Genomic DNA, 22,587 nt, shown 5'->3' with positions numbered 1-22,587 from the left:
TTTTCATTAGTCACCTTATTTCGCTGAGTTTTCAGTGATTTCAGTAGAAGAGTTGCATTGCCTGACATGGAAATCCTAACTACTTTCTTAACAGACTTCAACTGATCCTGTTTTTTAGACCCATTTTACAAACACCTCTAGAAATATTTATTCTCCCTACACTTAGGCTTCTTATGAACTAGGAGATGAAATTTCTCCATTCCTACTTTATAGATTCCAGCTTCCCTGAGTCTGCTAAGGTACTTTTCCATTGTGCTGTCCAATTTCCAGAATTTTATTGTTTGCTCTTGTTATCTGGCTTATTAGTTTCAGAAAAAAACCAAAATTAAATGTATATTAAATTCATCTTTAAGTTTTCTGTATTTTTTTCCTTTGCTTTTTCTCCTGATTCCTTCCCCATTCCACCTGTCTGATTTCTATTTTCCATTTTCTTCTCTCCCTGTTGCTTTTCCTCAAACTACAACTATGAAAGTGGAGATTACTCAGAGAGCATCTAGTTTAACCCCCTTCATCTTACACATGGTGAACCTGACAGCCAAAAAGCATTACAGACCACCCACCCACAGCCTGATCCTTGGGGCCCTCCTATCCCTTCACTTAATGCAAGAAAGAACAGCATTCCCATTAGTAGAGGCCTGGAAGCAGACCAAGGGAGAAGAAATACCTCCACTGAGACCTGACTCTCTTGTTGTCCCTACCCCTTGCCCACCACAGGGCTATAGTCAGGAGGGTACCCAGCTGCCTGGATGGGAAAACAGGTCAAAGAAAAGAACATAGGGATGAGGCCTTTTTTCTTTTCTTTGTTTTTGTTGTTTCTATAGTCTTTGAGCCTGAGTGTTGATATAGACTATAACAAAAGAACTCTTACATCCTAACAGAAAGCAAAGGCAAGTGACTAGTAGTATGATGATTCTAAGTCCAGTGCCACTCATACAAATAGATAAGTTCACTTTTGCTAATATTGCTATTGCCCTACAGTTCTTTGCATATGTAAGGTGAGAGACAAAAAAAAATGTGAAATAAACCAAGTACATAAAATGGAAGCACATACATCTGGGTACTTGTTTAGATGATTGATCTTCTCAGAGCTCAGAAAACAAAGTTCAAAATCTATATCTTGGCTTTTGGTCTGAACTGCTGTCCTAGCAAGCTGTGTTCCAGAGCCCATTGTCAGGCTGCTTGAACTGGAGGTAACAGAGCTCAGTCTTTTCTAGACACCTGTACCCTACCCTTTATTCCCACAGTGTTAAAGCATCTTAGTTACTGGGAACTCCCCTGGAGCCCAGAGCCCAGAGTGTGATAGATTAAAGAGGACTGTCTTCTAACATCTCTACCCTAAGCACTCTTAGACTGTCTTCTAACTCTCTACCCCAAGGTCATTAGATTCTACAAGGTTTGTTTTTTTGTCTTCTATAGTTTGTGTCTACTTGAACAAGAACGGCAGCACAGGCCCTCATTTAGATAAGAAGAAGATCCAGCAACTCCCTGACCACTTTGGGCCAGCCCGTGCCTCGGTGGTATTGCAGCAGGCTGTGCAGGCTTGCATCGACTGTGCTTATCACCAGAAAACTGTCTTCAGCTTCCTCAAACAGGGCCATGGTGGTGAGGTCATCTCAGGTAAGCATCTTTGTGTTGATATGGACTCCTGGCTGGAAGGGCAGGCTTTCTCAACTAGCTGATTTGACATAGTGTTCTGGTTCTTATTTTACACCGATAGGCTCTGGAGAAATATGAAAGTATTCCTTTCCTTAGATCCTTATTTTCAACCTCCAAACTCCCTGACCCTTATTCATACCTCTGCCAAGAATACCAAGGAGACTCTGCCCCTCCTATCTTTTTTTTTCATCAATCATGGTTCTTGAACTCAGGACCTGGGCACTGTTCTGAGCTCTTTTGCTCGAGGCTAGTGATCTACCACTTTGAGCCACAGTGCCACTCTGATTTTTGAGTGGTTAATTGGAGAGAAGAGTCTGGGACTTTTCTGCCCAGGTTGGCTTCAAACCATGATCCTCAGATCTCAGCCTCCTGAGTAGCTAGATTATAGGCATGAGCCACTGGCACCTGGCTCCTCCTGTCATTAAAGCCATTCCAGAAGAATAATCCAGAACAGCTGTGTGGTAGCAGCAAGATTTTCTCTACTGTCACAGTCTCCCACTGGCTTTAGGAAACCTCAACTCTATTCTCAGTCTTTTGACTCCTTAGCATCCCAGTCCTACACCAAGTCCCACACAAGGGAGCTGAATCTCAGGGTGGAGAAGCACCATTCCCTTTCTCTTTCCTGCTATGAAAACTTAAACAGCATAGTGATTTTAGCTCTTGCTGAAAATATTCACTTTCCACTTTTGTTTCACTTTTCCTAAGCCCAAAATCCTGTTCTCTTATCCATCAAATCTCTAAAGGCATAAGCAACAGCCTTTCATTCTCAATTGTGATGCTATTCCATAATTTCCTTCCCCTGTCTATAGCAAGTAGCCATAACTATTGCTTTAAAAAAACTCAGTTGATCCTATAAATAACCAAACTGTTCTTTTAGGGAACCCTTACTTATCCTTTACTGCGTGTCAGAGGTTATTACTAGACACTGGTGGGAAAGAGGGAAGAACAGATATAATAGGTTTACAACTGCACCAGTAAAAAAGAAATAATCTAAACAGCAAACTGTGAGAAGTGTTATAATGGAGAAATGGTGGAGAATGAGGCATACTTAAGGAGTAATTGTCTGTAAATTATTACAGAAGGTTAGGAACTTCTGTTACAATAAGCCTATGTCCCTTTTGAGGTCCAGGCCACTCCTTGGACTCTGCTTTGAAACAGTCTTCAGAGACTGGGCTTTCTTTACTACCTCTAGTTGCTCTCATCTCCACCCCTTCCCTAGGGTTCCTTCTCTGCCCCAAAACTGGTTCTGGAGAATGATCCATCTCCCCAAATCTCCTTTTCTTCTCTGCCTTCAAAGACAACCCTTTTGCCTTTTTATTGATATTTTAATAGAAATAGGCAATAAAATAAAATGAAGCACAGAACATTTCCAAATGTTGCCAGAATTCTAATGCATGTATATATAGGAAGTTGTGAGTTGTGTGCCCAAACTACCATTGCTGGCAATGGCTTTGTTTTCTTCTTTGTTCCTGATCAGTTCTTGTGAAAACAGTACCCTCAATGAGCATAGTTCCTGGAAGAAGCCCAGCCAAGTGATGGAACAGATAGAATTATGTTCACAATTGTTTTCACAAGTTGAGTGAAATCATTCCAGAGCCCTGCAGGCACAGCAGACCTGGCCTAGCTACTCCTATTATTGCATGCCCTTTGGAGTTGGAGGCAAAAATGGAAACCCTCAAGGGAGGGAGGGGACAAGAGGGAGGTAGCCAGCCTGAATGCTCATTGCCTTTGTGTAACTAGGTAAGTGCTATGACCAACAGCAGGCCGGGCTCCTTCTGCCTGTGTTGCACTTTGCTGTGCTGACTGCTGACGTGCATGGCCCTGTTTACTTAACTCCATAGCCGTGTTTGACCGGGAACAGCATACTCTCAACCTCCCAGCAGTCAACAGCATCACGTACGTCCTCCGCTTCCTGGAGAAGCTCTGCCACAACCTTCGGAGTGACAATCTGTTTGGCAACCAGCCCTTTACGCAGACTCACTTATCACTCACTGCCACAGACAGCCACAGCCACGACAGGTATCTACCAGGTAGGAGCTGGGATGGGACCGGGACTCAGAAGGGGGCAGAACTGGCAGTAGCACCTGCAGGGACCCACGGCCAGCCCTCAGACCTGTCAATCTGACACTACCATCCAGAAATCTGGTTTTTCTGTCCTTATCTTTGCCACATCTGGAACTTGCCACCTCTCAGATTTTTTGGTCTCCTGTTGTCTTTACTCTTCTTCAGGATTTCATTGTCTAGTATCTGTAGAATTATTCTTCTTTCCAGTGAACCCTTATCTTTAGAAGCTGGTTTATGATTCCCTTCTGAGCTTTAAATCACACGTAGATCCCCCCAGTGAAGTCACGGTATATCTCCCAGTGTGAAGCTGGCGCCAGAGGCCTAATATAGCCTTTCCCTTGCCAGCAGGAAGGTTTAGTCTTAGGCTAGAGATTGAGAAACTTACTCCCTAGTGATTGGCCATCTGTTCTTTCCTTTGGCATATAGCCCTAATTCTTCCAGCATTGCCAGTCTAGCAAGTCAATTCAAGTTCCTGCTGTTTCCAACTAGGCTGGAAAATAACTTTGTTAGTTAACACACCAGACCCACAATGGGAAAGCGGATGCCACGTGGCTAAGTCAGTGACTAAGCACTTCCGAGAGAGCTTAAAGAGTGAATGGAACTCGGCATCTCTAATCTGGAGTACAGGACACAGAAGAGGAGGAGGGAAGGAAAGCTTGGCCCTAACTATAGTGAGGTAGGTCGCTGTTGAGAGGGAGGGCTGACCCTTTAAAGTGCATCCTGAGTAGAAAAGCAGAGAAGAGGTAGTGCAGCATGGGACTGCACTGCCTGCCTTCTCTGTGGCCTGTCATAGTCTGCATGGGATCACTTCCAATTGAAGTGCCACTTCTGCAGAATGGGCTCAGAAAGATGACTATTCACCCAGTTCCCTTCTCTCTTGCTTCTTCTGTACTTCCATACCCAAATAAGCATTGCTATGTGACTTGTGGATGGAGGAAAGAAAGATAGGTGAATCCCACATGCTCTGTGGGGGTCAGGCCATGTGGTCCCTTACAATCATACTCATGCACTGTCCTGGCTGGAATTCTTTAGAATACTTTCTGTCAGCATCAGAACATCTGTGAACAGACCTGCAGTTAGAATGTTGCACTGGACATGGTGTAATTGATACAGATAAAAGAAAGTTGTTTAATATTTCTGGCCATTGGAGTTCAGCTAGAATTCAGGAATAAAAATTTAGGCCTACTTAGGATTCTGAAAGCTGTGATATGTTAGAAGAAGTGGCATGCCCATGAGGGCAGCTTCTAATTAGAGATTTCTTAGAGAAATAGGAACTTGCTTTTTAATGTTTATTTTCTTAGTGCTGGAGTTTGAATTCAGGGCCTTCTGCTTGCTAGGCAGGTGCTGTACCTCAGAGGAACTCAGAAATTTTCTTTTTTCAGTCCTGTTTGAAACAAGCCTACATGCTATGCCAGACTGCAATGCAGTGCATGAGATAGCTTCAGTATCACTTTTCCTTCTTTTCAACCACCAAGACCAGCGTTCAAAGGAAAGGGAAGAAGGTTCAGAATTTTTTAATTTAATACTGTCATTAAGGAATAGGGAAAATATATACTCATAGCAGCATTCAGTGACTGATCAGGACCTGGGCATCATGAGCCTTCAGTCATGAAGGTAGTTTAGGATTTCAGGCATCACCTTTTCTGGGAATTCTGTTCCAGTTTATATCTCTCTGATTCAGCAACAAGATAAATGAAGCTGGCTTCAGTATGACTCTTCCTGACTCACCACCTAAGAAAAGACAAAGTAAAGCGGTATCACTTCTGCCTTTGGTTTCCACTTTTCCTTGTCCCCATTTCCACACAGATTGTTCCAATTTCAAGCCCTACTCTGCTCTGAAGGCTTGGTTTTTCATGGTCATCATGCAGTACATTGGTCGGCTCCCATACTGTCTTTTACTTTCTTCCTAGAATATGTTGTAGTTGTGCCTAGACAAGCCAGAGACTTGCCTCAACTTCTGACTACACTCTACTGCATAGTTCATCTTTTCTTCCCACTTACTTGCCTGCTGCCTGGTTTACAGACCCTTTGCTCTGCCTGATATTTTGTCAGCTCCTGTGTAGTTCTGCTTGCTTCCTTACCTGACCTCTGCCAACAAGCTCAATCTATACAACAGCTGCCTTTTGCCTTCTGCTTTGGATCTGATATTTACCACTCCTGCACATATGCCTGGTTATACACTCCTACTACTTCAACATCCATAGGTACTGTTTCTGTTGTTTAGGTGCTTCCTAGAGCTTTCTCCTCTCCCTCATGCCTTGTAAGACACTATCCTATACCTTCTGCTATCGCTCATCTGACCACAGGCACTTGGCAAGATGACACAAAGCCACCAAAAGTTCAGAAGGGGGCTGGGGATATGGCCTAGTGGCAAGAGTGCTTGCCTCGTATACATGAGGCCTTGGGTTCAATTCCCCAGCACCAATATACAGAAAACGGCCAGAAGTGGCGCTGTGGCGCAGTGGCAGAGTGCTAGCCTTGAGCAGAAAGAAGCCAGGGACAGTGCTCAGGCCCTGAGTCCAAGCCCCAGGACTGGCAAAAAAAAAAAAAAAAAAGTTCAGACAGATTTTATAATCCATTGAACTCTTTTACCTAAGTGGAAGCTTTTACTTTTTTCAGTGTTTTATTTTGAAAACTTTCAAACCTACAGAAAGAGATGCAAGAGATTAGTACAATGAGCAACCATGTACCTTTTACCTAGATTTATCACTTCTTATTATTGGTGTATATTAATTACACAAAAAGATTTTGTATTTTATATATGCATATAGTAGACATTAACCCCTTCAATTGCTCTCTTTACATCTTCTTTCCCCACTACTTTTCAATGGATTTTTTTTGCCATCTTTATACATAGACAATGTGTTTCAAGATTGTTCACCATCCATCATTCTTTTCCTCTCACCCTTTCCTTTTGTCTCCTCTACAGCCAGCCTCATAATTACAGTCATGCTTCATAAACTTATATGTATATACTTATATATGTATTGATAAATATATATAAACATATATTAGGGACAGATGCTTCATGTGAAAGAAAACACATGAACTTTATCTTTCTGAACCTAGCTTCCTTGGCTTAACGTTATGATCTCCAGTCCCATCCATTTTCATGCAAATGACATAATTTCATTTTTTACTTTGTATATGTGTGTGTACACACACTCATCTGCATGCTACTGCTGGAGATTGAACTCAGGCCCTTGCAATCTCACTTGGCATTTTTGCTCAAGGCTGGTGCTCTACCACTTGAGCTACACACCTCCACTTCTAGCTTTTTATTGGTTAATTGCAGATAAGAGTCTCATAGACTTTTCTGCCCAAACTGGCTTCAAACCTTAATCCTCAAATCTCAAACTCCTGGGTAGCTAGGATTCCAGATGTGAGCCACCAGTGCCAGCTAATTCCATTCTTTTTGTGGCTGAATAATATTCCACTGTGCATGCATACATTTGCTTTATACATTGATCAACTGAAGGGCATCTAGACTGATTTCATAGCTTGGTTATTGTGAGTGGTGCTGCAGTAAACATAAGGGTACACTTTTTTGGCAATAATTTTATCTCTCTAAGTACATATATTTATATTTGTATCTGTATATTTCATATACATATTTTATTGGGTTTTTTTGTTTATTTACTGAGAGTTAACTTCAGATGAAAATTTATCATTAAGTGCTTCTGTGTTTAGCTCTTAAAAATAAGGAGCACAAAACTCCAGTGTCATTGTGCATGGCTATGAGCCTAGCACTCAGAGGCAGAGAGGGCTACATATTGAAACACAGGGTAAACTATATATTGAAACCTTGTCTCAAACCATCCCCTAACCTCCCAAAAAAGAGTAAGGACACAATACTATTATTGTACTTTATTTTTTTTAATCAGTTTTTGTAGGATCTTTTTTTATTTTTATTTATTTATTTAATTTGTCGATCATGGGGCTTGGACTCAGGGCCTAAGCACTGCCCCTGGCTTCTTTTTGCTCAAGGCTAGTACTCTGCCACTTGAGCCACAGCGCCACTTCTGGCTGTTTTCTGTATATGTGGTGCTGGGGAATTGAACCCAGGGCCTCATGTATAGGAGGCAAGCACTCTTGCCACTAGGCCATATCCCCAGCCTATTATTGTACTTTAAAACCCTAACATAAATAAAGTACTAGTGACTGATATATAGTCCAAATCAGGATTTCCCTCAGTTGTCCCAATAATGTCCTCTATAGAGCTATTTTTTTTTCTGATCCAGAATCCAGAAAAGGGTTATCTGTAACATTTTATTGTTTCATCTTTTTATCTTTCTTTATCTAAAACAATTCTCCAGGCTGGGCACTGGTGGCTCACACCTGTAATCCTAGCTAGTCAAAAGGCTGAGCTCTGAGGATCATGGTTCAAAACCAGCCCAAGCTAAAAAGTTTGTGAGACTCTTATCTCCAGTTAATCACCACACTGAAAATAGAGCTGTGGCTCAAGTGGTAGAGTGCTCACCTTGAGCACAAAAACTCAAGAACAGCGCTCGAGACCTGAGTTCAAGCCTCAGGACCAACTCACACACATACACACACGACTGATTGAGAGCTTTGTATACATAAATGGACACATTAAATTGAAACTCCCTTGTGCAACTGTTTGAAGACTATTTTTAATTCTTAAATTCACAATGCTGACTTCATGCTCACTCAGTTCACGCTCAGGAGTAAGCTTTGTTGTAAGCATAGAATCCATGAAACTCTAAAGTAAAAAATGCTCTAGAAGTGATCCAGTGGTTATCTGACCTCTGCTTTTAGACTCCTGATGACAGATTGCTCTCTTTGGCTTATAGCACTTGATTTTATTGTTTGTTTGTTTGTTTGTTTGTTTGTTTTTGGCCAGTCCTGGGCCTTGGACTCAGGGCCTGAGCACTGTCCCTGGCTTCTTCCCGCTCAAGGCTAGCACTCTGCCACTTGAGCCACAGCGCCCCTTCTGGCCGTTTTCTGTATATGTGGTGCTGGGGAATCGAACCTAGGGCCTCGTGTATCCGAGGCAGGCACTCTTGCCACTAGGCTATATCCCCAGCCCCTTGATTTTATTGTTAAGACAGTTCAATGACTAACATCTTTTTAAGCTGAAATATGCCTTCTTAGAACTCCTAGTGTCTGCATTCCTATAGAACAAATCAATCTCTAGCCCTCATTCCTTCCTAGGTTGCCCTTAAGGTATTTGTCTCCCATGACTTTCCTCCACTATTTTTTTTTTCCTTTTTCCCTTTGCCATGATTTCAAGGCTCCTTAAAAGTGGAGCTACAGCTCCACTTCCATTTTGCTGGTAGTTAATTGGAGATGAGAGACTCACAGACTTATCTGCCCAGCCTGGCTTCAAGCTTTGATTGATCCTCAGATCTCAGCCTTCTAAGTAGCTAAGGTTAGATGAATGAGCCATCAGCACCCAGCTGAAAGCATTTCTAAGATATCCTACTGATTGATGAAAACTGTCTGGATGATAAAAGTGTCTACTTCTAAAAAGGCCCTCAACTGAGCAATGATTCACCTGCTAGCATCTTGTGACTAAGGCTGTCTCTTCTGCTCTAGAATCACTTGTTTTTTTATTAATTTTTCATCATGATAAAGCCTAAAACATCCAGACCTTGAAAAATGCAATGACTACCCAGTGTAAGAATAAGTTTCTAAAGAAACCTATGTCTAGAATCCAGAGGAAAAAAACAAGTTCTGAACTTGGTAAAATCACCCACTAAAAGCCAGCACCATGGGCCTCTAGAGTTTCAGCAAGGCTTTCCTACTGCCTCTTGCTTCACTCAAAAATGTATCTGGGAATCAGCATTCTAGTAGGCCTTCCATACTGCTCTACTCCTGGTTTCTTTTTTTTCCAGGTGAAACCTTTGACCTGAGGAATAGTCTGGTGCGATCCTTGGAGTCACACTCAGACTCAATGGACTCTACTTTGAATCCCACCAACCTTGTCCGTACGTCCTCAAATCTTCGAGCACCTGGGTATGGACCCATACCCTCCTGTGGCCTCCCACCAAACACCACCTCAGCTGTGCGCAGGCTATGTTCCAGGGGTAAGCTGACCCAAAGTTCTGGCCCCCTGCCATCCCTTCCTCTTCTGTTCTCTCTGAGCTCTAGGAGGCCAGGAGAACTTAGCTCTGATGTCTCCTTGCATAGACTGGGGATAGGTTTACTGTTGTGCCTGACCAGGTACCCAGGAAGAAATAGGAGCTTTGGGATTGGCTTGAGATTAACAAACTAAGAGCCAGACATCTAGAGCCAAAAGGGCCAGGGAAGGATTCATTCGTTCACTCCATCATTTATTTAAAGATCAAGTATGTTTGCCTTAGTAATATAAAAATCATTTTTGTCCTTAATGTCTTGTGGGGGGCGGGGAACCCTTAGAAAGACAATTGTAAAAAGTTCCATAACAAGAACATGCTATGGACTATATGAAACTTCAGGAAGGGGCACCCAACCTTCAAGAGATACTTCTTTGAGCAAAGAGACCTTTTCTGAAACTCAATGGATGACTATATCTGGTGGGAAAAGAGTTTAAGTTTTCAGAAAGAGGGGGCAGGGAATAGTCCTATGGTACCAGAACTACATGCAATTTGGTATGGTTTTAAAAAAAATGGCATAACAGGACTTCACAGAGGAAATCCTGGAGAGCCCAGAGCTTATATTCATTGAAAACCTCAAATTCCATGCTAAACAATTTGGAGTTGATCTGTGGGCAATGTGAAGCTACCAGAGGCTTTTAATTAGAAGCAAGGCATAAACATGTTTGTGTTTTGAGTAGACCACTGACTTCTAGGTTAAGCATGGACTTAAGGAAGGACAAGACTAGTAAGGGCAGAAATGATAAAGGCCTAAATTAGGGCAGTGGTAAAAGTTTTGGAGAGGATAGATTTGAAAAGCACTTACAGGGTAAATTAGATCTGAATATTGACAGGGGTCCAGCCATGTTTGGAGACTATTTGGCCTGCTTGCAAGAGCTATGGTTTCTTCCCTTCTCTTCCTCCTCTTCCTTTTCTCCCTCCCCGCCTCTCCCTCTGCCCCCCCCCCCCCGCCCTTCTAGCCTCAATATTCTTCTCTTGACATTTGGGTAAGTTATCTCACCTCTCAAGTCTTCTCCGGATGGAAAACATCCTCATGTGAAAAATGGAAATGCTGATACCAACCTGGTCTTTCCACAGGAGTGTTAAAAGGCTCAAACGAAAGAAGGGATGTGGAATCGTTTTGGAAATTAAGTCATCCCCCAGGTAGGCAAGGAGTCATTGTGATTGTCATCTTCTACAAGGCTTTTTCAGATAGGGTGCTTTGTCCTAGATCTTCTGTCACAGCATTGGCCTCCAAAGGCACTGTGCTCACCTAGGATCTCACCTTTTCCTTTGAAGCACATTGAGTCTTTCTGCCAGGTCACAGTATAAATCTCTTTTTAATCTGAACAACCTCTAAGAAACTGCAAGGCCAGAAGATTCTACTTGATTGGCCCTAGAACTATTTGTCTCAAAGAATCCAGAGGTTTGAGTCTACCCCCTTGGTTATTTCATTAATCCAGGAAATTAGACACACTTTTTTAGTCTATTCTTTTATGGATGTGCTTCACCTGCCTTAGTCACTCTCAGACCAAAAGAATCATCTTCCTTTCTGCTGATTGTACACATTGGTGGGAGGAGGGGAAGCCCCTACGATAGGCTATTTGGCCAGGCTCTTGTGGCTCATGCCTATAATCTGAGCTACTCAAGAAACTGAGATCCAGAGAACTGTGATTTGAAGTCAGCCTCAGGCAGAAAAGTCCATGACTTCATCTCCAAGCTAGAAGTACAGGTCAAGAGATAGAGCACAAGCCAAGAAAGTAAAAGGCCCCAATTCAAGCCCCAGTACTGCCAAAAATAAAAATAAGAATGAATGGCCAGGGATAAAAAGGCTGTTTGTAGAAATAGGAATAGGAAAATATGGAATGGGGCTAGGACAGCAGTTTATTTCCTTCCTTGCTGTGTAGTTTTAGCAAGTCACTTCCCCTTTGAGCCTTCCTTCCCTCCACTTTAAAGATGGTGATACCTCCTGCAAGGGTTTCTTAAAAGACACATAAGCTGACAATGGTAGGCATTCTTTATAATTTATAAAATACTGTTTATATTTTGAACCACTGTTCCCTACTGCCACCACAGTATCTCTTGCTAGTGTCCTTTTCAGTGGACATTTACTTCCCTTTTTGCCCCCAGTGTCTGAGAGTGAGCCATTTCATTGTAAATTTGTCGCTCCTCTGCTGAATGCCTTTCACTGAGAAAAGTCAGTGGTAGGGGCTGGGGATATGGCCTAGTGGCAAGAGTGCCTGCCTCGGATACACGAGGCCCTAGGTTCAATTCCCCAGCACCACATATACAGAAAACGGCCAGAAGCGGCGCTGTGGCTCAAGTGGCAGAGTGCTAGCCTTGAGCGGGAAGAAGCCAGGGACAGTGCTCAGGCCCTGAGTCCAAGGCCCAGGACTGGCCAAAAAAAAAAAAAAAAAGTCAGTGGTATACAAGACCCTCTATTATCCACACCGCTACATCACTTCTCCTCTCAGTACATGCAAACATGCCTCTCAGCGTCATTGCATGCTGTTTTCTCCCTCATTCCGTGTCCAGCATGCTGACCTTTCTGCTAACCTTAAACATGCCAATCACTCTTCTGCCTCAGTCCTTTGTTCATGTTATCCTATCAGGGGTACTTCCCCTTACCATCATCTAAATTACAGCCTCTCCTAGTGTTTTATTCTAATGGAAGTAGGCTGATAGAGAAACACATAAAAATACAGTAATATTGCATGTGTGAATTGGCTTGCCAATTTGGGCTTTGCTTGTTTAAGCTACTGCAACAAAACTAATTAGTTATTAATTAGTTGTCTTACAAATAAATGTATTACTCCTATTCTAGAGGCTGGGAAGTCCCCGATCAAGGTATAACAGACCATGTCTGATAAGGACCTACTCCCTGGTTTATGGGGCCCTCTTATAGCTATAACCTCACATAGCCTAAGGCATGGGGGATCTGTCAGTTCTGTTTGTTGTTTTTTTTAATACCAATCTCTCTTCAGATTCTGACAAAAGTTCCCAGATCATAATCTTATCATCTTTCAGGGTAGGGTTTCAACAAAGAAATTTGGAGGGAACACAGGTATTTAGTTGATAGCATGGTTGAGTAATCCTATTACATATATGTGTATAGATGTATAATATTGTCACAAAAATTTGACTTTCCCTTTGTGGAAAATTCACTCCTAGTCCATCTGCTTGTGTTTGAGCACTGCTGTGAGCATCCCCTCACGTACCAGGGATAGTGGGTATGGGCCAGCCAGTTCATGTCTGTGATATAGTGCCCTCCTGTACTGCAGGTTCCAACCGATACCTGGAGAGCCGAGACACCTCCCGACTGAGTGACCAGGACCCTTCCTTGTGGACAGTGGAGGATGTGATGCAATTTGTCCGGGAAGCTGACCCTCAGCTTGGACCTCATGCTGAGCTATTTCGAAAACATGTAGGTGGCCCTGCCCTGCCTCCTGTTTGCTGAGAGTTTTGCTATTACAATTTGCTAGACTCTTAGAGGGTATCATAGATTATCCCAGGTCCCTTAAAGCAGACTGCAGCAAATGCTATAAAATATAGAATAGAATCTTGGGTCCCAAACAGACTTCAGTGTTTACCTCAGTTTTTTAGTTCAGGCTTCTATTTGGCCACATCCCCAGTGAATATGTGTGGCCTGGAACTCAATTCCCTGGCACAGCTATCTGCCTCTTTTCCCAGGAGTATTTACTTGCATGCCTGTCTTGGTATGGGAATCCAGGCCTCATTCCAAGGTGAAGGATCCTTTGCAAGTGGCCCCCATATCTCCTCTGCCTTGGTCCTCTATCATTGCTTGCCCTTTTGTGAGTTTGCAGCATCTCTTCAAGTGTGTATTTGGTCCTGTGCTAGACATTGCTCTTGACACCTCTGCTCTGGCCGGACTCATGCTATGGACTCCAACTTGTAAACCCAGTCTGCTGCTGCTTGGTGGTTATTTTTCCTATGGAAACTCAGCAGGTCTGCTGCCTGGCACTGGTCATGTAAACATTTAGTGCTGGGTAGGCTTGCAGGGCTCCAGAGCAGGCGAAAGAGCTCACAGGTGGTCAGTGAGTATTGCTTTGGGCCCATATCACACAGAGGGGTCTCCAGAGTCAATGCAGGCTGTATGGGTTCATTGACTGGAAGGCTTCTGGGAAAGATGGAGTCAATCTGGTCTTAGAGGCTTGAAGGGCAGGCAGAAGAGAAAGGAACATGGCATGGGCTGTGTGAAAAGCCCACCCTGCTGGATTCAGCACTATACTGGTGCAGTATCCTGACTGCATTCCATTGTGTTGCCACTTACTTGGGTGGCCGTTAGTCAGAACCTGAAAGGATTAAGCTAAGCAGGCCTCTGATTATGCCTCATCTTCCATGTCTGCCCTTCCATTCGCACCTTTAGGAGATCGATGGCAAGGCCCTTCTCCTGCTGCGCAGTGACATGATGATGAAGTATATGGGCCTGAAGCTGGGACCTGCGCTCAAGCTCTCCTTCCACATTGACCGACTGAAGCAGGGCAAATTCTAAACAGAAGGCGTAGCCTAGACAACTGAGCAGTCAGGCAGAAGAGACATTCTGTCCAGAAAGGCCGCCACCAGCCTACTCCTAGGTGCCTCAGTGAGGTTCTGGGTCACCTCAGGACTTGATGAAGCTGGGGAGCCACCACTACTACCCGTTCCTGCCATAATACATCCTTCCATGAAGGATGGAGGACAGGAAAGTATGGGCCCAGGGCCAGTGCTGCTCTTCCTCAGCCCTCCATGGTACCCAGGTCCCTCTATTTATTTCTCAAACCTGGCAAACTCTCACTAGGAGTTTAGACTGTGCATTTTGTAAGTGATGGAAATAAAGGCCAACCCTGGGGCCTTGGAAGGCAGCCCTCACATCTGGGCCCCTCACCACTCCCTGGGCTTGGTATGGCCTCCTATGGCCCCAGTTCCTGCCTCCTCACCAGATCCCCAGACTCCAAATTCACGGTGCAGACCTCTACCTTTTTTTAAAAAGATGTTTTCTTATTGCTAATTTATTATTTCTGGCACTTAGGCAACTCTTCTGGTTATTGCTTGTATTGCACCAGACACTGAATTTGGGGAAGAGAAAGCCCCCTTCCCTGGCCTCAGAGAGGCCCTCTCCAGTATCTGTGGCCCCTTTTCAAAAGACACTGCACCAGGGCACAGTTTCCTTGGAGCTGATGGACCTACACTGTTGGCTGTGTTTGGGGAAAAGAGAGTCCACCACCACCAGGCTCTTTGTAGCTCCAGACCCCATCTGTGGGATGAGAGTTCTCCCACACTGTCTCCACCCTGCTCCTTGCCCTGGCCAGAATTGCTGCAGATGGACCTAACGCCTTTAGGCCAAGAAGGCCCTAAGGTAGAAGAAGGGAAGGCCTCCAGGCTGGAGTAATTCTGCCCTTCTACTCACTCTCCTGTGCTTCTTTGTAAGCAAGTTCGCAGCACTGCTGCTCCCGCTGCCCTCTGGACTATTTTATGTCTATTTGTTTATAAATAAAAACCAATATAGATGCCAGTGTCTTTTAACCCGTTGACAGCTCCAATCACTGTGTGCTCAGTGATCAGGCCATTCCCCTTCTCTTGGTCTTGGTTTTCTCAGAGGACCCCTAAGAGTTCTCCTGATTCAGCAGCTCTAAGGAACAGGTTATTTTAATGTCCTGAGGCCAGTACCCTATAGGCTCTCAGAAGGACAGCATGAATCCAGGCTCTACACTCAAAAGGGCTTTGCTCTGGGCAGTCTGGAAGCAGTGTGAAGGCTGGAAAAACCCAGGAACATCAGTGGCTAGTTTCTTCCTCATCCTCATGGGATGAAAAGAGAGGCAGCACTGGCCAGGGCCCCTCAAGCCCAAGGCCACACGTCCTACTCATAATAAGGTGACAGAGTTTTCAGGCAGTGGGTAGGTATAGGAAGCTCTAGGTCACATAACTAACATTTTGATATCATTTCCTATATGCCCTATAAGCTGCTCGACCTGAGTTAGAATCGTCTCACTTCATTAAAAAATTCATTTATAACTGGGCACTAGTGGCTCATGCCTATAATCAGGAGGCAGAGACCTGCAAATTGAAGTCAGCCTGGGCAGGAATTAAGCACCAAAAACCCAATTAAGCTCCAATTAATCACCAAAAATCCAGAAATGGAGCTGTGGCTAAAGTGGCAAAGCACTAGCCTTGAGCAAAAGAAAAAAAAAAAATCAGGGACAGCACCCAGGCGTGAGTTCAAGCCCCAGGACCAGCAAAAATAACCATCCATTTACATTATGAATAAGACAGGAATACCACTAACAAGTTAACCCTCTCAAAGCAGTGGTAGCCTCAGCTGTCCAGCTTCTGAGAGAACAGCTCACAGGTGGAAGAGCCAAGGAACACTGGAGGGGGCACACAGAGCTTCCGCTGTTGTTCCATGACTCTAAAGCTATAGAGACAGCCAAAGCAGACCTATCTGCAAGGGTGGGTAAGGATGGGGCACCTGCTCAATCTCTCCAGAGTCTCATGCTGTCATGAGACTCTGGGGCCTCTTTCTTGCTCCTACACAGTCATCTCTTTTCTAAAGTTTTCCACCTGGGCTCTCCCTCCAACCCTAGAGCCAACAAAACTTCAGGAACAGCTTCATAATGACTGCCATAAGGAAAGTGGTCTTCCCTGCATGGTGAAGCTGCTGCCTGGTGGAAGCACTACCTGTGGTTCCACCCTCATTCCTCATAATCAGGGCTTCCAGAGCAGTGTGTTCAAGTTACAATGAGAAGCACCTGCCTAAGCCCTTGCCTGCCAGGAGCAGGCTCCTGCATTCACAAAGGCCACACGTCACCTGGCTTGGCTCCCATCAAGCAGCAGATAACCACTCTGGCCCCTTAGAAAGCACAGTGCTTATTTTTTTAGGACTATTCTTCTCAGCGGCAACTTTTGTCTGTGGCATAAAGAAATGCCTGGTTTCAAAGGGGCCTCTACACTCTCTACAAGTTTTGGTCCATCTTGGAAGTAGCTAGGCACTGCCAGTGCTCAGTGGAGCCTGGGTTTACAACCAAGGAGAAAGTAGAGGCTTTAGGCAATGGGACAGAAGAGAGGGCAACTGGTGGCTTGCATGAACTCAGGGGCCTGAAGGGTTATTACAGAGGGAGAAAGCACATCTTCAGTTGCTGGATTCTAGAAACTGCCGAGAGGGAGTCCTTATAGCCAAGCTGGGTCATGGGGTGGGCAGCTGTACCTCCTTACAGTATAGCAGGACCCACGAGAGTTGGAGAGGCGTGTCACTGTTTGATGTCCTCAACCCTGCATGTCTGCACCTGGCCCAGAAGGCATTGTTGACTAGCGTGAGATCACAGAGGCAGTTGTACATGCTCCGCCCACTTCCTTGAGCTCTAGTTCTTGCCTACATGCCAAGCCCCAAGTGCTGTGGGAGCTGCTGGCCAGGGATCAGGGGGCTGTGGAAACAGGTATGGGAACACCCATGTACCCCCAGTAGCCAGCATGACCAAAGGTCACAGAAAGATGCAAACTGGTGATGCTGCCACCCAATCTGGAGTCTGGCCGGGGGGGAGAGGGGAGGTCAGGGGACGGGCGAGGGGGCTCATTTGAGTGGAAGGTGTATGTGCAGGAGAATTCTGGAATTCTGGCTTAGGAACAGGGGACAAAGACTCAGCTTTGACCCTATTCTGAGCCTCCTCAAGTTATATATGCAAAGGCCATTTTGTTCATGGGCCAAAATATTAACGTACACCTACTTTGAGAGCCCCTGCTAGACTCCAGCTTTAGACTAGGTAGGAGAAATCAGGCTAAGGCCTCTTATCTAAAAGGCCTCTTTAAAGGGTCTCTTCAGATGCCTGGAGGCAGTAAAAATCTTCCAATTGGTGCAGCTAGGAACACCCTAGATGCCCCCTGCCCTTTCTCTCTCCATCCTCTTCTCTCTCTCCTCTCTCCTCTCTCCTTCTCACCCTGCCTAGCCTCAGCTAGTGTGTGAACTCCAGAGGCCGTGGGCTAAACTGAGACCAGGGCCCAAGAAGAGCGGCCAGCAGTGAGGAATCCAGTATCCCTTCTGAGCAAGACCCACCATGATCCCAAGGAAAAGACCAGCTCAAACACCAATGTGGGACCCCCTCCTGGAACCACAAGACAGGCAGCCTCTGCCAGTGCTCCCCCCAAAAGAGCTCTTGGCTGAGGACTTGGACCTTGACACAGTTCCCAGCACACACACACTCTATGTTGGCCACCTGAACCCCCAATTCTCAGCACCTGTACTGGCCTGCCTGCTAAGAGATACCCTAGAGCAGCTTGAGCTGCCTGTGGCACGGGAGCACATTGAGGTGGTGAGGCAGCCAAGGAATGCCTATGCATTGGTGCAGGTAACCACCCAGAAGACCACCCTGGCCTCCCTCCCCTGGCGCCTGCAGATGGCCTTGGAGAAGCAGCTGATCCTCAAAGAGCTGACGGCTCGTGGGAAGGAACTGGTGCTGAGTGAAGGCAGAGGGGTGAGCAAGAATTCCCCAAGTGAGGCCTGAAGGCACACTGGTTTGGGGTGGGGATGGGGTGGAGGCCTGGAGGCCTGAGGAGCTGGGACGAATCTGCAGCTGTGAGGCTGCTGCTTAGTGACTCCCTGCCTTTACTGGGAGGGACAGCCCTCGCAGAGCACCTCCAGGCTGACTGACTAATCAAAGGCCTGTGTGAGGCTCTTCCCTGGTACCTTTTGAATTCCACTGTCCAGGTCCAAAAGCCTGTGGATACACATGGGTTGTGATTCTTGTTCTGTAGCTGACTTCATTTGTTTAGGTGACAAAGAGCACCATCCACTCTGTTCCCCCTGTGCAGCAGTCTTGGGGTCCAGGCTCTGTCCTCAGGAAGTCCTCCATCCACAGGCAGAGCAGACAAAGCCAGGGTGGCTGGGAGTAGACACCACAGGGCTCTCACTGCTCACTGGTATCAAACTCAGAGGATTTCAATCCAGGCTTGGACACACTATCAGGGAGACCATTTGGTATCCCTCTAGCCCCAGCTGGAGGCTACAGGGTCTGCTGAAGGACTGAGCCACAGAGTAGGTAGGTCCCTGTGCTGTAGCCAAGGCAGAGCGAGCAAGGATCTCGTTGGAGTGCAAACCCTACAAGTCTGAACTTTACAGAACTATACTACTCCATGTCATTTCATAGTGCAAGTGCCTTCTTTCATGTTTGCAGAAGACTTCTTTCATATTTCTGAGACTAATGTTTGTTTTCTCTGGGAAGCTACTAGGTGGGCAGAGCTATGCATCTCATCTTCATGTGCCAGCCCATGCTAGATGCTCCCAGCTCTATAAAAGCAAAAGCAGTAGGAAGCCAGGACAGGGTTTCAAGGGCAGATGGCCATCTATCTGGCTTGCATTGAACTGGTGAAATGGGAACTAAGTGATGAGAGGAAGAAAGACTGAGTAATGAATCCCATGGGAAGTAGCCATGAAGACATTCAATGCCCATTGCCCTGGGACAGAGCAGAAGCCATAGAAGAAGGGACCAAAGGAATGTGGCAGTGGTCTAGAGCAGGAGGTGGATGAGCTTTCTCAGTTCAAGGACCTATAGTTCTGCACAGGGACCTCAGGCCCCAGGGACATCAGGACTGTCACCCAGGTGGGAACAGGTTGGCATGCAAGTGTGCCAGCTCCTACCTTAGAAAGCAGCAGTCTCTTCTACCCAGTACCTTGGAAAAGCCCAGCCCAGTGGCTGGTTTGAACCTGGTCTCTCAAAGGCTGCAGGAGGGTGGGGTAAATTGGATTACTCTGCTTCAGAGGGGACACCAGGACACCTATGAAAGCTGGACCTGGGCAGGGATACAGCTGGGGTCTGATGATCTTTCACAGCAGGGACTCTGTTCCACCTGGGCCTACACACTCTGCTCTTAAATTTTTCCGCAGCAGGACAACGGCCCCAGCCCAGGTCCCAGCCCTGGCCCCAGCCCCAGTCCTGGCTTCAGCCTCCAACCGTCAGCCTGGCCTGCCAACTACTCACCTAACCTGGACTGGGCCAGGCGGCAGCAGATTTCCCATAACCGGCCTAGTGGTGTGCGATCTGATAGTGCCATTGAGCACCAGGAAATTCAAGGCCAGGAGCGACTGTTCCAGGGTGCCTTCCTGGGCAACGAGACACGGAACATGGAGTTCAAGCGAGGCAGCGGCGAGTATCTGAGCTTGGCTTTCAAGCACCACGTGCGGCGCTACACGTGTGCCTTCCTCAACAGTGAGGGTGGCAGCTTGCTTGTGGGCGTCGAAGACAGTGGCCTGGTGCAGGGCATCCACTGCAGCCACCGTGAAGAGGACCGTGCCCGCCTGCTGGTGGACTCCATCCTTCAGAATTTCAAGCCCCAAGTCTTTCCCGATGCCTACACCCTCACCTTCATCCCTGTCATCAGCACCTCCACCAAGACCACACCTCTCAAGGTGATCCTGCAGGTCAGGCAGGACGTCATCTGTCGCTCACCAGCAGGACTGTGGCCATGCTACCACCACGCTGCTGAGCAGTACCAGGGCGGAGAGTTGGCATGTGGAGTAGGGAGCTGGGGAAAGGAGCCTACCAGGCTGCTTTAGGGAGCTCCAGGGCTCAGGGAACCTGCATAGGATTGAGGCTGCCAGGTATGGTGGCACCACCTTAACTGCTGTTTCTCCTGCCAAGGTGCTTCGCCTGACTGTGCACACCCCCAAGACGCAGGGCGAGCCACAGCTGTATGAGACAGACCAGGGGGAGGTGTTCCTGCGGCGTGATGGGAGCATCCAGGGCCCACTGTCCGTCACCGCCATCCAGGAGTGGTGCAGGCAGGTGAGAAAGCCCAGGCCCCCTCCAGCCAATCATGGTGTAGTCCCTGGCAAGCCTACAACACCCCATGAGCACACAGGAAAGCTTGAGCAAAAGGGACCCCAACTCCTATACTGCATAGCTCAGTGCACAGCTGGGAGAGGCCTTCTCTCAGTTCTATATCCTCCTTTTCACACTACCTGACAACCCCACCTTGCTTGTAAGGGCGCTCTGCTGAGTAGCTAGGAAACAGGGAGATTGAATGACTAAAGAATGAGAAGGAACCCCCCCAAGGCCTGTGTGTAACATTTAGGGGAGGGGGAAGCAGAGAGTGCTGGACTCAGTCCCAAGGAGCCTCTTCTAGAGGGAACTACTGCGTGATAGAAAAACAATATAGGACCAGGAGAGCAGGAAAAGGACATGGCCAGGTGACAATCCACACTTGCCATGATGCCTAGGAAGCGCTGAGGACCGCTACCAGTGTCTCAGTATCCCCCTTGCTTCAAAGTTAGAGGCTATACCATGGCTAGTGCTCGCTCCCCCAGCTGTAGTTAGCCACAGAAGAAAAGAAAGCCCAGGACAATGTCCGCTTGATCATCTGCTGCCACCCTTTCCCCTCAGAAGTGGACAGCAATACTGGGCAAGCTGGAGGAGAAGGTGAAGGTGCTGACAGCGGAAAAGGAACAACTCCAGCAGCAGCTGCAGCTGCAGCTGCAGCAGCGCCAACACCAGCGTGTGTCATGCACCTGCTGTGTCCTGTGAGGCCCACTGTGGGTGGGCGGAACCCTGCAGTGCTCTGCATAGCCAGGCACAAGCTCTGACCCAGGCTGTCCTAGCAACAGAACACAAGTGGACCTGGTGGAGGTTGATGGAGGCTCGGCCGCCTCTCCTAAAGCACTGTACTCAGAGAACCTGTGCCTTCACTGACCAGGTAGTGTAGCTGAGAAGCTGCTCTTAGCACATCCCCCAGGAACCTTGGCCAGTCACCCCAAAACTGAACTCCAAAAGGCCTTCCTTCCTAAATGTCCCCTTGGCCAAGTTGGGTCCAAGACTCCAGAGGGCTAGACAGTGCCAGAAAGGTACCTGTCATCTTGGAAGTCCCAGCACCCAGCAAGGTATGTATGGCAACTGGGTATGGTCACCCTGCAATCCACTGACCCAATGCAATTTGTGATTATCAAAGCCCCTTAATAAAGAATTGTATGCACATGGAGAGCAACTTGCTATTTCTAGGACACTTGGTCAGCCAGCAGAAACCCACCTCCCACTTCCTACCTCCCATCACCACCAAGGGGGCATCTGCTGGACCAAGCACAAATGCTCTAGTATCATGCTCTGGTGACCATGGCAGGTCACCAAGCTGTCATTCACTGTGCTACCGCCCAGAATCACCAAAGCTGAAAACTGCACACAGAATGCATGCCTCTGCCTGGGGTGGAGATTATGTAAGATGCCAGAGTGCAGCATTTCTGTGCATCACAGGTGTGTTGAGCACCAGGCTCAAGGCTAGCCTAGGTATTATCATCCAAAGTAGTACTTTTAGTGGGAAGCAGCCAGTTTCTAAAGGTCAGGGTGAGTGTAGCAACACCAGTCTGCTCAGAACTACCTGCCCAAACCCCTGGATCTAAGAAATGTCTACACTAAGGGCTCAGAGGTACAGGGATGCTGATGGGTAGGGAGTAGTTTGGGCACTGACCAGTTGGACACGACCTGCAAGGATACCCTCCAATGTTTTGACACAGCCACTACAGTAAGCCATGTAGAATCCCTTTTCTCAGAAAAAGACTGTTCAAGAACATAGCACATTGAGGCAGTTCACCTGGAGCACAAACATGGAGAGGTTCTTTCAACACACACACACCCAAGTCCTCACTGTTGTAGGAACATGCTGTCCCCCAAAGGACAAGGCTTTGGGGGCACCATCCATTGGAGAATGATAGGACCACTGGGTGAAAAGTCAAAAGTATATTCAACCAGCCATACTCCAAGCTGCAAGACAAATGTGAAAATCTCCATAGGCATGGAAGGGTACCATTAGTTTAAGA

General features: G+C 46.6%; 2 protein-coding genes across 13 annotated transcripts in view; both read left to right on the top strand.

The window, feature by feature from the left end:
- The window catches only part of Scmh1 (Scm polycomb group protein homolog 1), a 120,998-nt gene extending 105,921 nt beyond the window's left edge, over positions 1-15,077 (top strand). For 5 of the 10 annotated variants that reach the window (XM_048351014.1, XM_048351015.1, XM_048351018.1 and 2 more), the window contains 7 exons: positions 1,417-1,617; positions 3,498-3,686; positions 9,579-9,770; positions 10,896-10,961; positions 13,079-13,221; positions 14,185-14,299; positions 14,827-15,077. In XM_048351014.1, the coding sequence (XP_048206971.1) occupies positions 1,417-1,617; positions 3,498-3,686; positions 9,579-9,770; positions 10,896-10,961; positions 13,079-13,221; positions 14,185-14,299; positions 14,827-14,867 (947 nt within the window). In that variant the 3' untranslated portion in view covers positions 14,868-15,077. Of the gene's footprint in view, positions 1-1,416; positions 1,618-3,497; positions 3,687-9,578; positions 9,771-10,895; positions 10,962-13,078; positions 13,222-14,184 lie in introns of all 10 variants that reach the window. The other 5 variants (XM_048351016.1, XM_048351023.1, XM_048351022.1 and 2 more) reach the window with 3 other exon arrangements.
- A 2,293-nt stretch (positions 15,078-17,370) lies between these two features.
- Positions 17,371-22,391, top strand: Slfnl1 (schlafen like 1). Of its 3 annotated transcripts, none has more exons than XM_048351012.1 (4): positions 17,371-18,259; positions 19,669-20,190; positions 20,423-20,566; positions 21,164-22,391. In XM_048351012.1, exons 1-4 carry the CDS (start codon positions 17,843-17,845, stop codon positions 21,302-21,304), a joined length of 1,224 nt encoding a protein of 407 aa, XP_048206969.1. In that variant the 5' UTR covers positions 17,371-17,842; the 3' UTR covers positions 21,305-22,391. The 3 variants fall into 3 exon arrangements, with proteins under 3 accessions (XP_048206969.1, XP_048206968.1, XP_048206967.1); XM_048351011.1 differs by having other exon boundaries at positions 19,669-20,202; XM_048351010.1 differs by having other exon boundaries at positions 20,423-21,284.
- Positions 22,392-22,587: the final 196 nt, after the last annotated feature.

This window comes from Perognathus longimembris, chromosome 7, assembly GCF_023159225.1.
Source record: "Perognathus longimembris pacificus isolate PPM17 chromosome 7, ASM2315922v1, whole genome shotgun sequence".
In the NCBI taxonomy this organism is placed as follows: Eukaryota; Metazoa; Chordata; class Mammalia; order Rodentia; family Heteromyidae; genus Perognathus; species Perognathus longimembris.
Note: the sequence above shows the minus strand (reverse complement) of the source record. Positions and strands in the feature narration are given on the sequence as shown.